This window comes from Phacochoerus africanus, chromosome 4 (assembly GCF_016906955.1).
Source record: "Phacochoerus africanus isolate WHEZ1 chromosome 4, ROS_Pafr_v1, whole genome shotgun sequence".
Taxonomy (NCBI): domain Eukaryota; kingdom Metazoa; phylum Chordata; class Mammalia; order Artiodactyla; family Suidae; genus Phacochoerus; species Phacochoerus africanus.
This window is the reverse complement of record NC_062547.1, coordinates 144629343-144642445: the sequence shown is the minus strand read 5'-3', so window position 1 is coordinate 144642445 and position 13103 is coordinate 144629343. Positions and strand designations below refer to the sequence as shown.

At 49.2% G+C, this 13103-nt stretch overlaps 1 protein-coding gene across 5 annotated transcripts in view; it reads right to left on the bottom strand.

Annotated features, from left to right (window-relative positions):
• ARHGAP26 (Rho GTPase activating protein 26) overlaps nucleotides 1-13103 on the bottom strand; it is a 459207-nt gene that overhangs the window by 75527 nt on the left and 370577 nt on the right. For all 5 annotated transcript variants that reach the window (XM_047778926.1, XM_047778927.1, XM_047778929.1 and 2 more), the window contains exon 20: nucleotides 3294-3447. In XM_047778926.1, the coding sequence (XP_047634882.1) occupies nucleotides 3294-3447 (154 nt within the window). The remainder of the gene's footprint in view (nucleotides 1-3293; nucleotides 3448-13103) is intronic.

The window sequence follows — 13103 nt, the reverse complement described above, 5'->3', positions numbered from 1 at the left end:
TGATAACATTGAACACTTAACCCACTGTGCCACAGGACAACAGCTAAATTCTTTTTTTTTTTTTTTTTTGTTTGCATCCAGACGCTGATTTGCTCCAGCATGAAATCTGGATTTGTGTGCCAAGTGTCCTGATCCTGGCGATTGGCTTAATTTTTTTCTCTTTTTAGTGGTTGTGGTGGGGGAAGAACTAAGCTCCCCTCCTACAAGAGACATGTCTGAAGGCTGTTTTCCTCCGCCTTAGACCATCTCTGGCTCTCATCCTCCTTACCTGAAATGCTCTTCACCCATCCATAGTGTCTTACCCGGGGCTCGGACAGGTGTGTGTACCTAACACCCAGTGAACAGCTGTTGAGCTCTAAACGCACATGTGGGCTCCAAGTCCCATTTAGCCCAGCCGTATGTCACCATTTTCCTCCTCGGCCAGGACTCTTTTTCCCTCATTTACCCCAAGGAGCTCAGCATTAGGTCTGAGTCCAAATTAGGTCGGGGATACTCGCGGACCATTTGAGACTAGAACTTTGGTCCCGGCTTATCCAGTGTCCTTGGATCTTCAGGCAAGGAGGCGACCTCGAGAAGCCGATCAGAGGACCCCCCTACCCCTACCCCGCACGACTGGAGGCCCACAGCCTCGCCCTGGCATGGCTCGAATTCTCATGCTGGACTTTGCACTGAGGCCACACAAACAAGAAGGCCCGTATCTCCCTGAAGAATTCGCCAACAGTTACCCATGAGCCAGCAAAACGTGGTCTGTGCTGTGTCACAAATGCATTTCTTTCTATGACTGTTACGTGGTCAGAAGGCTCATTCCAGTCATTATGAAAACAATGAAAAACAAATGAATGAAATAAAAAGAACGGCCAGTTTCCTGGTGACTGGTTCCACGCCTGACACCTAATTAACAGTCGCAGTAATGGCAAAATCCTCACCCCTTAACTTGGGCCTCTGTTTCTGTCGGTGTCGGCCAGCGTTGCCCTTCAAGGGGCCCTGTGCACCTCAAGGTGAATAGGAGGGAAGGAATGAGAGGGTCGGGGATTGAGTCTGAGACCCACGTGGTCTCGGCTGGTTGCAACTGAGCCAAAGCACCACAGCCCAGGGTGCTTCTGACTTCTCAGAATTCGGGTGACTCAGCAAAGGACTGTGGCTTCCGTTCGCTGGGACCACCTCGGGTTGGCGGGCCACTCGGGCACATCCCAGGCAGAGAAAACCAGGGCGACACTAGCTGGGCAACAACCTCTCCCAGCCCTGGGTTTCAAGAACAGGCGATGGACCAGCTGCCGAGTGTGTGGGGCCGGGGCAAACTGCTGCCAGCACGGCTTCTACCTCAAGAACAGCCGTCCTGGAGGGCAAGACTCCCAGCTAGTGGGCACTGCTCAGTTGGCTTGGAGGACAATCATCCTGTAGTTAACACACCCCATGCCGGCCGCCCATCCTTCCCAAAGGGAGACAAACGGAACTATTTTCAGCAACATCCTTCCCCCCCCCCAGGAAAGCCCCCCCCAAGCTCCAGTGGGTGGGGATGTGTGCCCCGCAGGGCGTGGAGCAGGCACAGTGCCCCCCTGTGTCTTCTCTAAAGCAAATCACATCTAGAAAACTGCACAACTCCCAAGCCCCTCCTCCATGACTTGTTCAAAAGTCACCCCCCCCCCACCCCCCCCGATCCCTACTTTCCGCTTAGCTGTCAAAGCAGCCTCTTTGGACACTCTGTACTTGACCGTGACTCTGGGGGAGGGGGGGGGTCCCAGGCCTGAGCTGCTGAAAACAGAGATGAAAGAGCCCTAGTGGGTGCTGCTGGCTAAAATCAGGGACTGTTAAGCCACCTTGTGCTGAGCAACAAGTAACTTCAGAAACTGCTCAGTACAGAGGTGTAAACAAAGTGGAAGACAAGAAACTAGAACCTCCTTCAAGTCCAGACAGCAGCTCGAGGGGCCCCTGAGCAGCAAAAGGAGGCTCGGCGCGAGCCTGGCCAGGGCGAACCAGGAGGGCCTCCTGCCCGAGCTGAACAAATTATACTACTTTGAGCTCTTGAGGCTACTTTTTGGTAAACAAACCAGTCATCTAGCCAGTAACAGGTAAGGAATTAAATTTCTTGAGCATTAAGGTCTTAATATCTTGATATCAAAGGTGTTAATATCAAGGATTTAACACTGCCAACAGTTAAAAAGAGGCCTGACTTTCTCCATGTATGATGCCATCTTATCCTTTGTCGCGTTTTCAGGCTAAGTATTTCTTATGTCCATTGTAGAGTCCTTTTTCCTTCTGAGCCTTAATATATCTCTTAGTCGCTTCTAAGGCAAATATGTTTGGACCCATTTTGCAGATGTGTAACGATCTCAGATCGGGGGCGGGGGTGTGCCTGTGATCATGCACCCACAGCAGGGAGAGGGCAGGAAAAGGTTCTGACATCCTGGTGTCTCACCAAGAGAAACGACGGCCCTGAAGGCAATTTGTGGCTGAACCTCAAACTATTTTCACTAGAGAAAGGCAACACTGACTCTGCTTTTCCTGGGTCTTATACAACTGTGGCCAGAGCGTCCAGCTGTTCTGGTCACGGCCTCACATTCTTTCTGCAAAGGCTCTGGTGGACGAGATTTATGGGGTGGTCTGAAGAAGCATGCTAAGTAATGTGGGATGCAACCACAAAAGAGAACTTTCTGGCCCAAGCAGAGTAGATCTAGTTTCCATGGAGGAGTGGACAACCAGCCTCAAAACTGCCTGTCTCAGCGGTGGGTGCTCCACCCCCAAGAAGGGAGCGAGAGACATTCTTCTCCCGTAGAGCATCCGCCATGTGACCACAATCAGGCGAAGGTTCGAGGAGCTGGAGACTCAAAGGGCTCCTGGGGGCTCTCCTCTCTGGAGGTGGACACAGAGGTAGCACCGAACAGACGCAACAGAGTCGGGGAGGAGGGAAACTGACAGCGTGAATGGGTGAAACAGACTGAGCTACCGATCTACTGAGCGACCGCAGTGCCCGGATGTTTGTAGAACGGCAAGGAACGGCTTGTCATGCCCAGCAGCCAGCACAGGCGATTCGCCATCATCCAAGCCATCTCAGCAGGATGGTAAACCAAACATCACCAGGGCCAAGAAGCAGTATGTTAAGAATAATGATCCCCCTTTGAGATGATGATGCTTGAAAAATCCAAAACAAACTAGCCAAGCTTCCACGTTGAGGGAGGAGCTTTAACTCATGTTCATGGGACGGTGCTCAAAGTCAGATGGGGCTGGAGAGCACATTCTGGGCAGCACGGCTGACCAAGGGCCCCCAGAGGCCGGCAGAAGGGCATCAGACTTACAGTGAGTTGGGCCGGGCGGGCTTGAGTGTATCCAGGTCTGGGTCACTGGAGTTCATGTTGGGCTGTAAGCTGCTGCTGGAATTCAGGATGCTGTTTGCATTTGAGGAGACCACAGATTCCAAGCTGGAGTTGATGAGGCTGTTTCGTTGTTCTTCTGGGGGCGAAAAAGAAAAAAAGCCAAAGCCCATATTAATATTCTTCTATAGGGACTGTCTGTTCCTACGTGTAGAAAACTTTACAAATAATGAGACGGAATGGAGCTCACTGGACCCAGTGAAGCTGGGAAAAGGACACAGGACAGGGTAAGAATTTCAAGTGGAAAGTAAGAGTCCAAGAGTGAGCAGTGACTTGCAACATAAAGAGCAAGACTCCCTTTTCCGCCTGACAGAACCCACCTCCCTTTGAATAGCACCGGCCTTGGCCTCAGAGTGGCCCTACCACCGCACCGTGAACTGTGTCTTCTGTGACTTTGCAGATGGTCAGAACAGAGAGGGCCTTCAAGACCCCGTGTGGTCAGCCAGATCCCGGGGCTTTCGGCGACACATTCACCTTTTATTCCCATACTCCTGCCTCCACAGTGTCCTCGTCACCAGCCATGTCCTACCTCTGACCCCCACCACACCATCAAAGAGCTTCTCTCTGGCCACCCACTTCCTCATGGCTCTGCAGCCTCAATCCCTGCCCACTCCCCAGACAGACCCTTCTGGTTGCCTCTAGCTCCAAGTACGGGATACTGACCTTCAAGTCAGTTCTTTGCTCAACAGATCTCTACGGGCCACAGAGTAGTCTGGATATAAAAAAAAATGGAGCCCATGGTCCAAGCACTCATTTTAGTGCCTAGGGAATATTACCAAGTCGGAGGGGAGGAAACCTGAGCTCTCTTTAGGACCCTAACACTCCCCGGCCTGACTGGCTGGGCGGCGTCGAGGCCGTCTTCCTTGAGTCTCTGTTTCTTGGAGAATGTGGCTATGACACAGGGGCATGGGGAATGGCTTGCACCGCGGGGATTTGTCGTGAGGATCAAGGGGGATCATGTGCAAGAATGCGCTGTGTAAACTTCAGAACATGGCTCAAAGAAAAGAACTTTCGGCTTCTTCCCCTCTTGAAACACTTGGAATCATGCACGGAAGAAAACATCTCGGGGAAGATTTAGCTCAACGGCATGGGCGCCAACGCTGCAGCGAAAGAGCAGAGACGTGGACCGTCGTTCCTGCCCCCCATTCCTCGCTGATTCACCAGACTGAAGTCAACTGGTGTTTTGGGCCATCGACGTAGGCTTCAAGAACTATCAGGGCTGGGTTCCTCCTCGGTGGACCTTTCTGACATGAGCCAGAGGTATACACATCCCCAAGAAGGAAGGCTAGGCTTGCTGACAGGGCAGCTTAGAGGTCAGCATTTGAACGCAGGGCTCTTCAGGCAACAAAGGGGGTGAGGTCGTGATAAAAAAAAAATACTCTTCCCTGACATTGGTCACGTATGGAAACATGTGTTATGCTTATGCGCAACCTTCACGTTAGGCATATACATACATAAACACACACACCCACACACAACACACGCATACACCACCCAGTAGCTTCGCCAATTCTCCACGCTATGTTTAAAGTTCAACCGAGGCGCTAAAAACTCCATAAGGCTCTTGGGATATTCAGGAACTCCCGTTAGGTTTTTAAAAAGGAGATTATTGGAGTTCCCGTGGTGGCACAGGGGTTAACGAATCCGACTAGGAACCATGAGGTTGTGGGTTCGGTCCCTGCCCTTGCTCAGTGGGTTAACGATCCGGCGTTGCTGTGAGCTGTGGTGTAGGTTGCAGACGCGGCTCGGATCCCGCGTTGCTGTGGCTCTGGCGTAGGCTGGTGGCTATGGCTCCGATTCGACCCCTAGCCTGGGAACCTCCATATGCCGCGGGAGCGGCCCAAAGAAATAGCAAAAAGACCAAAAAATAAATAAATAAAATAAAATAAATAAAAAGGAGATTATTAAGTTGATGCCTGAGATTTGGCACTATTCATAGTTCAAAAGCTTGAGTTTCAAACGGAAACAGCAAAGAGAGAGAGATCGAAAGAGTTACATTGAGCCAAGATGTAGGAGGAGCAACAGGGCCTGCAAATGGGAATTTTTTACCAGGAAGAAAAACAACTCTGAAATTACATAATTAGGGGATCATTGAGGGAATGGATATGGCACTTATCAGTATGACTCAGTATAAGTAAAGTTTTCCTTTGTACAAAAAACTCAGATCTAAACTCCTGAAAACCTGTGAGGGGCCCAAGACTAACATTACTCCAGGGAAGCAAAGAGGACACTTCTTTGGGGTTCAGTGGCGACAGTGTCTGCTTCATCTTGGAGGAGATATAAATAGTTTGATTAACTCTGGTTTGAGGTCAAGTTTGCATGACCTATCTGAATTCGTAGGAAACAGAAAAGGGTAACATGAATGAGCTCATATTTCTGTTGTGATTATACTTACTTGTCCATGAGAGAGTTATACGTCTGTGAATTAAAAATAATACCTGAGTGAACGAATATTCGTTTTTCTAAAATATCAGGATTTTTTTTCTTTCTGCCTTACCATCCATTGGAAAAACAGAATATCTGAAAGGAAACCTTCAGATGTTCATTTATCCAGTATTTATTGAGCCTCTCCTGAGTTCCAATATCTGTTCCCGGCCAGCAGACTCCTACACTAATTCATTGGTCTTTTATTCAGATATTTACAAGAGTATGTATTAACTTGCATGAATTTTACTTGCTTGTATCTCTACCTTTCTCAGTGGGCTAGGAGCAACCTAAGAATGGGCGTGGGACAGCACTTTTAAATCACAACTGAAAAAAACATTATATAAAGATACTTTGCTTTATACACTATTTTATCAGAAGCCTAACCCTCACAAATGATCGGACTCTAAAAAATGGATTTAGGTAAAGATGTTAAGAACCTATTTCCTGTGACAGCATTAAAGACTGGGTTTCTCCATGAGCTAATGAGACGGCTGCAGCATGCGGCACAAAATAACCACAATAGGGAGTTCCCGTCGTGGCGCAGTGGTTAAGGAATCCGACTAGGAACCATGAGGTTGCGGGTTCGGTCCCTGCCCCTTGCTCAGTGGGTTAACGATCTGGCGTTGCCGTGAGCTGTGGTGTAGGTTGCAGACTCGGCTTGGATCCCGCGTTGCTGTGGCTCTGGCGTAGGCCGGTGGCTACAGCTCCGATTCAACCCCTAGCCTGGGACCCTCCATATGCCACGGGAGCGGCCCAAGAAATAGCAACAACAACAACAACAATAACAACAGCAACAACAACAACAACAACAAAAAAGACAAAATAACCACAATAAAACCAACCAGAAAACAAGGATATGGGTGGATAATGAGGACGTGAACCCCAGCCCCCACGCCGGGCTAGAAAAGTCAATAGCATAAAAGAGGTATCAAAAAAAAAAAAAAAAAAAGAAGAAGAAGAAAAAAGAATAAAAGAGGTGGCTACACCCACATTGAGCTTAAGGATTTCTAGTGTTCATTTATTGGAGGACTGAGAATTCATTTTTTTTTCCATTTTTTTCAAGAAATAAATTCTTTTTGAGATTTTATTTCAACCTATTTAGGTATCCAGGACCTTTCACATATGGTGTAACATATAACAAAACAGCAATAAAAGCAAACGATCAGAGAAAAGAGTGTTTTTTTTGTTTGTTTGTTTGTTTGTTTGTTTTGGTCCAAGAGGAAAATGTCAAAAAATTAATCACAATATTTCATAGTTTTGCAGCCACAGCAGTCAAATATGCATCCAGTGACATGTATCTCTACTGGTTCCCCTCCATGGGCCACATTATTAGGAAATCTGGAAGCTGGTGCTCTCTGACTGCAAGACCACTCCCGTTTTCTTTGACCCGAGACCTCGCCTGATGAGACCAAGAGCTCTTAAGTGGGAATGCGGACAACCCGTCCAGAGGGCGAGCAGGACGGTGATTATTCCAGGGAAGGAGTGGGGAGGAAAATCCACAGCGAATCAAAGGGTTTCGTGGGGATGGCGAACGATGCTGTGGCAAATTCTAAAGCATTTGGGATGAATTAAGAAATAAAGAGACCATGATTCAGGAACCTCACTCGAAGGAGGACTTTTGGCAGGTGGGCAAATGACTGGCTCGCGACAGCAAACAGGACAGGCAGCCTGAAAGACGTCTTTAAAAAATAAAGTTAAATTCACCGAATCATTCATATGCCAAAGCTGGACTTCTCTGAGTCACGGATGATTCAAACCAGCTCTGGCATCCCATCCGCACGTAGAAGAAGGACTGATGGCAATTATGTCGCCGAGGGAAAAAAAAAAGGACGGGCTAGTGGGCTGAAAAAGGAAGCACCAACCAGCTCTGAGTCAAATCGACAAGACCGAGTGATCCAAAGAGAACAAATGCCCACAGCGCAGGAGGATTCCTGAACTGGCTGAAGGCAGTGAGGTTGCTGGCTTTGCTCAAACATGTTTGTCAGCAAGAACCTAACTGTCACAGAAAACAAGTGCCCGGAAACGACAAAAATAAAAGCGCACACGACCGTAAACACGCACGGGTAACGTGCTGGATGCCTTCACGGACATGTGTTCACTCTGAGAAGTGACAAACGGGATGCGGACGGTCCCTCTGCTCAAGGGCAGAGCCACGTCTGCCCACACACAATACATCCAGCGCCCGTGACAGTGACCGGCGCGGTGGGTGCCAGCTCACGCATTCCTGGTGCCGAGCCCACGCACAGGAGAGATCGAAGCTCCCCAAAGGCTCTAAGGAAGCAACGTAAGATGACACAAGCCATCAGGGCATCTCCCGCTCGCACACAAGGAGGCAGCTGGTGGGACTGACTTTTTTAGGTGCTTCAGGCAGGGGCCACGAACGTCCTTGAAACCAAAGTACTGGTCACCGTGGGCACAGCCTGTGTTTTTTTGTACAAATCAGGAGCGGAAAAACATGAGTCTGCAACCGAATCACTGCACCTAAAAAAAGCAAGCCACAGAATAATTTTGGTGATCTTGTTCTTGTTCTGGGGGTTGCCATGGAAATCTGGGAGCTCAGCCGCTTCGCGTTCCATATTTACCAAGTGACTCCTGCTCGCTGTGATGACAAGCACGCCACATACAAGAGGCAGGGTCTCTGCTGATGACAGAAGCCAGAGCCCAGCCAAATCCGCCTGGCTCGGCAGGCCGGAACCCGTCGGCCACACTGAACACCCAGAGCTAACGGGCACATAGGCAACAGGGACCTCGATGTCACATCGGTGGAGGTTTCTCATCACGCCCAGACATTTGTCGTGATACAGGATAGCGCCTCTTTGCATGATGTCTCTGCCTGGCTGTCAGCAAGAAGGGGGGAAGGTGACTGTTCCCTAGCAGCCACTCACGGTGCCTCATGGAGCCTCAAGGAGGGAACTCTCTCCACACAATCAAACAGGGAGAGAAGGGAGTCACCAGACAGATGGAGGTTCTGCAAAGACCCCGGGCTTTGTGCAAAAAAAAATCCAGGCAAAAGCAAAACACCCAGGGGCTTTCCCCGGCTGTGGTGGAGCGAGAGGTGTACTTTCTCCCGCTTGTTAAAGTTTTGCAATGAAGCCTGTAATGTATCATCTTGACAAGATAGGGTGATAAGAGCACGGCAGCTTAATGAATTTTGCAATAAAAAATGATGAGTGCACAGCAATTTCCGAGTTTACCATCTCTGGGAAACACCCAAGTACACAGGAAGCTTGGGATTGGACTTTCCGAGGCAATTCTTTCCCCTGTAGCTTCTGCTCCTGATAAGAGTGGCGGGCCGGGCCCCCCTAAAATCCGAGATGGTCTGATTTCATGCTGGCCCAGCCGCAGTTCCAAGTCCCTACAATTAAAAGGATCTTAAAAAGCTGTTTGGGCAACATATTTGAGCACATAAACACAGTCTGGGCCTTTTTTTTTTTTTTTTGGTCTTTTTGTCTTTTCAGGGCCACACTTGTGGCATATGCAGGTTCCCAAGCTAGGAGTTGAATCAGAACTGTAGCCCTGGCCTGCGCCAGAGCCACAGAAATGCAGGATCCCAGCTGTGTCTGCGACCTACACCACAGCTCACGGCAATGCCTGATGCTTAACCCACTGAGCGAGGCCAGGGATGGCACCTGCATCCTCAGAGATGCTAGTTGGGTTCTCTAACCACTGAGACACGATGGGAACTCCTCGTATTTTTCTTTCTGTCTTTCTTTTTTTTTTTTTTTTTTGTGGTAAGACCATCTTAAAATGGGCACAGATGGACCAAAGAGTGAGCTGGTAGTGTTGTCTGGACCACAGGCAGAGGGCCTGCCATTACAACCCCTGGCAGGTGGTCCGGGGCAAAACCACCCGTGATTTTGGCCCTGGGTGGACTGCCTGACTTACCCTCTCCCATGGCGCCCACAAGCACCCTCTGCTTCGTAAAGGGAAAGAACACCGACGGAGCTGGGTGCCCAAGAGGACAGGGACGTCACTGTGCCCGGCCCAGCATTCACAGGTGGGGACAGGGAGGAACGAGGAGAAAGCCTGCTCCAGAAACATGTCAAAACCACAGCACAGGAATGAGCCTCTAATTAAAGCCTAACCAGGGAGGTGACAGCTGCTCTCCTCCTCACGACACAGCCCTCCTTCCTCCCTGAGAACTTAGTTCTGACGAAGGACACTCTCCCTGAACAATCGAGGGTCCCTGATACCTGAGGAAGCTACGCTATTGCTCAAGAGAAAGAAGAAAAGGATGTATTTAACTATTTTTAGGCCATGACTCATTGCCAAATGAGATCGCAAAGGAAATGTATGATGAGATATGATTAATGTATGATTAGCAATGTAAAGCTGAGTCGGTACATAAGGAAGAGGCCTTCCTCTCCAATTTTAAAGTACCAAATGGCATCAACTATCCCGTACGGATTTTGGTGGGTCCGAGCCCAGCTGTTTTCCTACACACAGAAACAGACACACATATATTTACTTCTAACAAAGTGCGATACCATAAGGCCTAATGCTGGGGGCCTGTTCTGCTCACACAGGGGTAAGGCCCGAGATGAGAGCCTGGAATAAACTCCTTTCTTATTTAACGCTTTTCCCTGACCTTTTCTCCTCCCCTTAGCTTTCCACGGCATCATTTTCTAAGGGGCACATCAGCTGTGTGGTTCTCCATCACACACGGTGACCACGCATAATTAAGAGAGGACCCACACTGCACCTTACAGTCCAGGTGTGTCTAGAGTGCCCAGGACCAGCAGAGGCAACCTGAGAAAAAACACAGGCTTCAGCTCCAACAGCTCCGAGAGGGGCATTATGTAAACCTTCAAACGGAATGAGTTCCCAGGTCTTTTTCAACAGGGGAGACAGAGATGAGAAGTATATGAGCTGAACTGTCAACCTCTTCCGGGGCCCGTCTGGGAGAGCGTCCAGGATGAATTAACTGAACTAAGAGAATTAATCAGAGCTGTAATCCCAGCAGCTAGTTAACATGATCCATGTACAGTAGAGCCCAAGAATCCGTTCCCACTTGCACCAAGGCTGCATGACTCAGCCAGGGCTGCTGGTGTCCCGGCACCCCGGCATCCAATGGGCTCTCGCTGGGGCCAGGGCGACTCTGCCTCCCCTGCATGTGGGCCTCTCCTTTGCAATCGGCAGGCTCCCGAGCAGGACTGTTTCCTTCGCCAAACATAAAATCAGACTATATAGCCGGATGATAATCGTTGTAATCAGAGCTCACATTTACTAGGTGCTTACTAAGTTCTAGGCCCGCTGTCAAGTACTTTACACGTGCTGGCTCACTTGACCATGGTAACCACCCTCCGAGGAAGCTTTTTATTAGTGATCGATTTTACAGATGAACAAATGGAGGTTCAGAAACGAACAGCAATGTGCTCCAGGTCTCGGAGCTGGTAGGTGATGGAGATGGCGCTGAAAGTGCAAAGTCCTCGATTTCGTCAACCACCAGGCTGCCCCAAACCCCGACAGAGTGTCATAGAGATTACTTAGCTGAAGACAGAAGACAAACAACCTTGACCATCCCTCCCTCCCCCAGGCCAGTGCTTCTCTAGCTGGTGTCAGCATCGCCAGGGTGCTTTAAAAATTACAGATGCCTGAGCTCCGGTCACAACCTGATTCAGAACGTGCGGGAGAGAAGACCAGGCACCTGTATCTTTAACAAGCTCCTGACACGATTTTATTGCACAGCAAATTTTAAGAACCACAGTTCCAAGAAACATATTTTAACACCTTGGGACAGACACTCTTTGGCGATACTGTGGCTTTGGTTCTAGACCACTGCAACAAAGCAACTATCACCATCAAGCAAGTCACATGAATTTTTTGGTTTCCCGGTGCGTATAAAAGTTATGCTTGCACTGCACTGTTGCCTATTAAGTATGTAATAACATCATGTCTGAAACAGCACACACACCTTAATTAAAAAAGCTTTATTGCTACAAAATGCTAACCATCATCTGATAACGATGCCACAAACCTTCAATTTGTAGAAAACGCAGTATCTGCAAAGTCAAGTGCAATAAAAAGAGGTGTGCCTGTGTAAGGACTAAAAACTGGGAGGACCAGGGGTTTGGGACTGGCATATGCACACCGAGATCTATGGACCGACCGGGCAGTGGGGACCTGCTGTGCCGCACAGGGAACTCTACCCAATATTCTGTGATAACCTATGTGGGAAAAGAAGCTGAACGAGAATGGATGCGTGCACATGTCTAGCTGAATGGCTTCGTTGTACAGCAGAAATTATCACAACCTTGTAAATCAACTATACTTCAATTTTAAAACTTGAAAAAAATGGAAAAAAAGTCGGGGGGCCAAATCAGTGAGAAACATCCCCGTGCAACCTCCTGGAAGGAATCCTAAAAGGTACATGACCTGGGTGCTGGTCCCCTCTAATCCTCTGGCGCCACCTTATACAGTCGCCCGGAAAAAGTACAGCTTGTGTGTCAGTACCTTTCGCCTAGATACGCCAGCCCAACTGCTGCTGTATGATGTATCTGCGTGGAAACTTGGAGATTAAACAGTAATCTCCTTTGCTACCATTCATCTGGCAGTACAGATGAAAAGCCTTCTTCCGTCTGTTCCGAGGTGATCACACATGAGAGCCATTGCCTCGGCCCAGCATATTAAAGCGACTGCTGCATGCACTCTGCAGAGATAGGGCTTGATTGGGGTGGCGGTGGCCCCGTCGCTGCTGCTGGCCGACACACACACGGAGGAGCCCATTCAGCGTAGTTCAGCTGCCTCCGAGGCAGCGCTGGACGCTGCGACAGATGGGTTTTGATGGCTTCTTCAACCCAGTCTAGCAGGGTTTTCGCTTCTGGGGCTCGAGAAGTGACAGGAGCACCCTTTGGGAGACAGCATGGCATGGGGAAGGGCCCCTCTCTGGGCCCGTATCCCTCCTCTGCCACTGGCCAGGTGTGTGTCTACTTAACCTCTTGAGCCCCAGGTTACTTGTTTGTGAAACATGGATAATGAGAACCCACCTCACGGGGTGATGGTCCGTTACCGGGAGGAGATGGGATGACAATGGCCTCGATAGGCTGGTTCAGCTGTAATCACTTTTGTTTCTATTGCTGCTTTTTTTTTTTGAATGAGGTTCCAGTCTAGCCTGGCCTCAAGGTTCTTTATCACATGTATCCATTTATCCTTCCACACCAGCCCCCAACTCCTTGCAGGCAGATCCTTAGCTTAATGAAAGTTCACACTCCAGGTGCATAAATGGAATTGGAAATATTTTCCCTGGGAAATTTGGTTGGGTTTGTACGCTAGGTCATTGACGCTAACCTTAACGGAACCACATGTCCT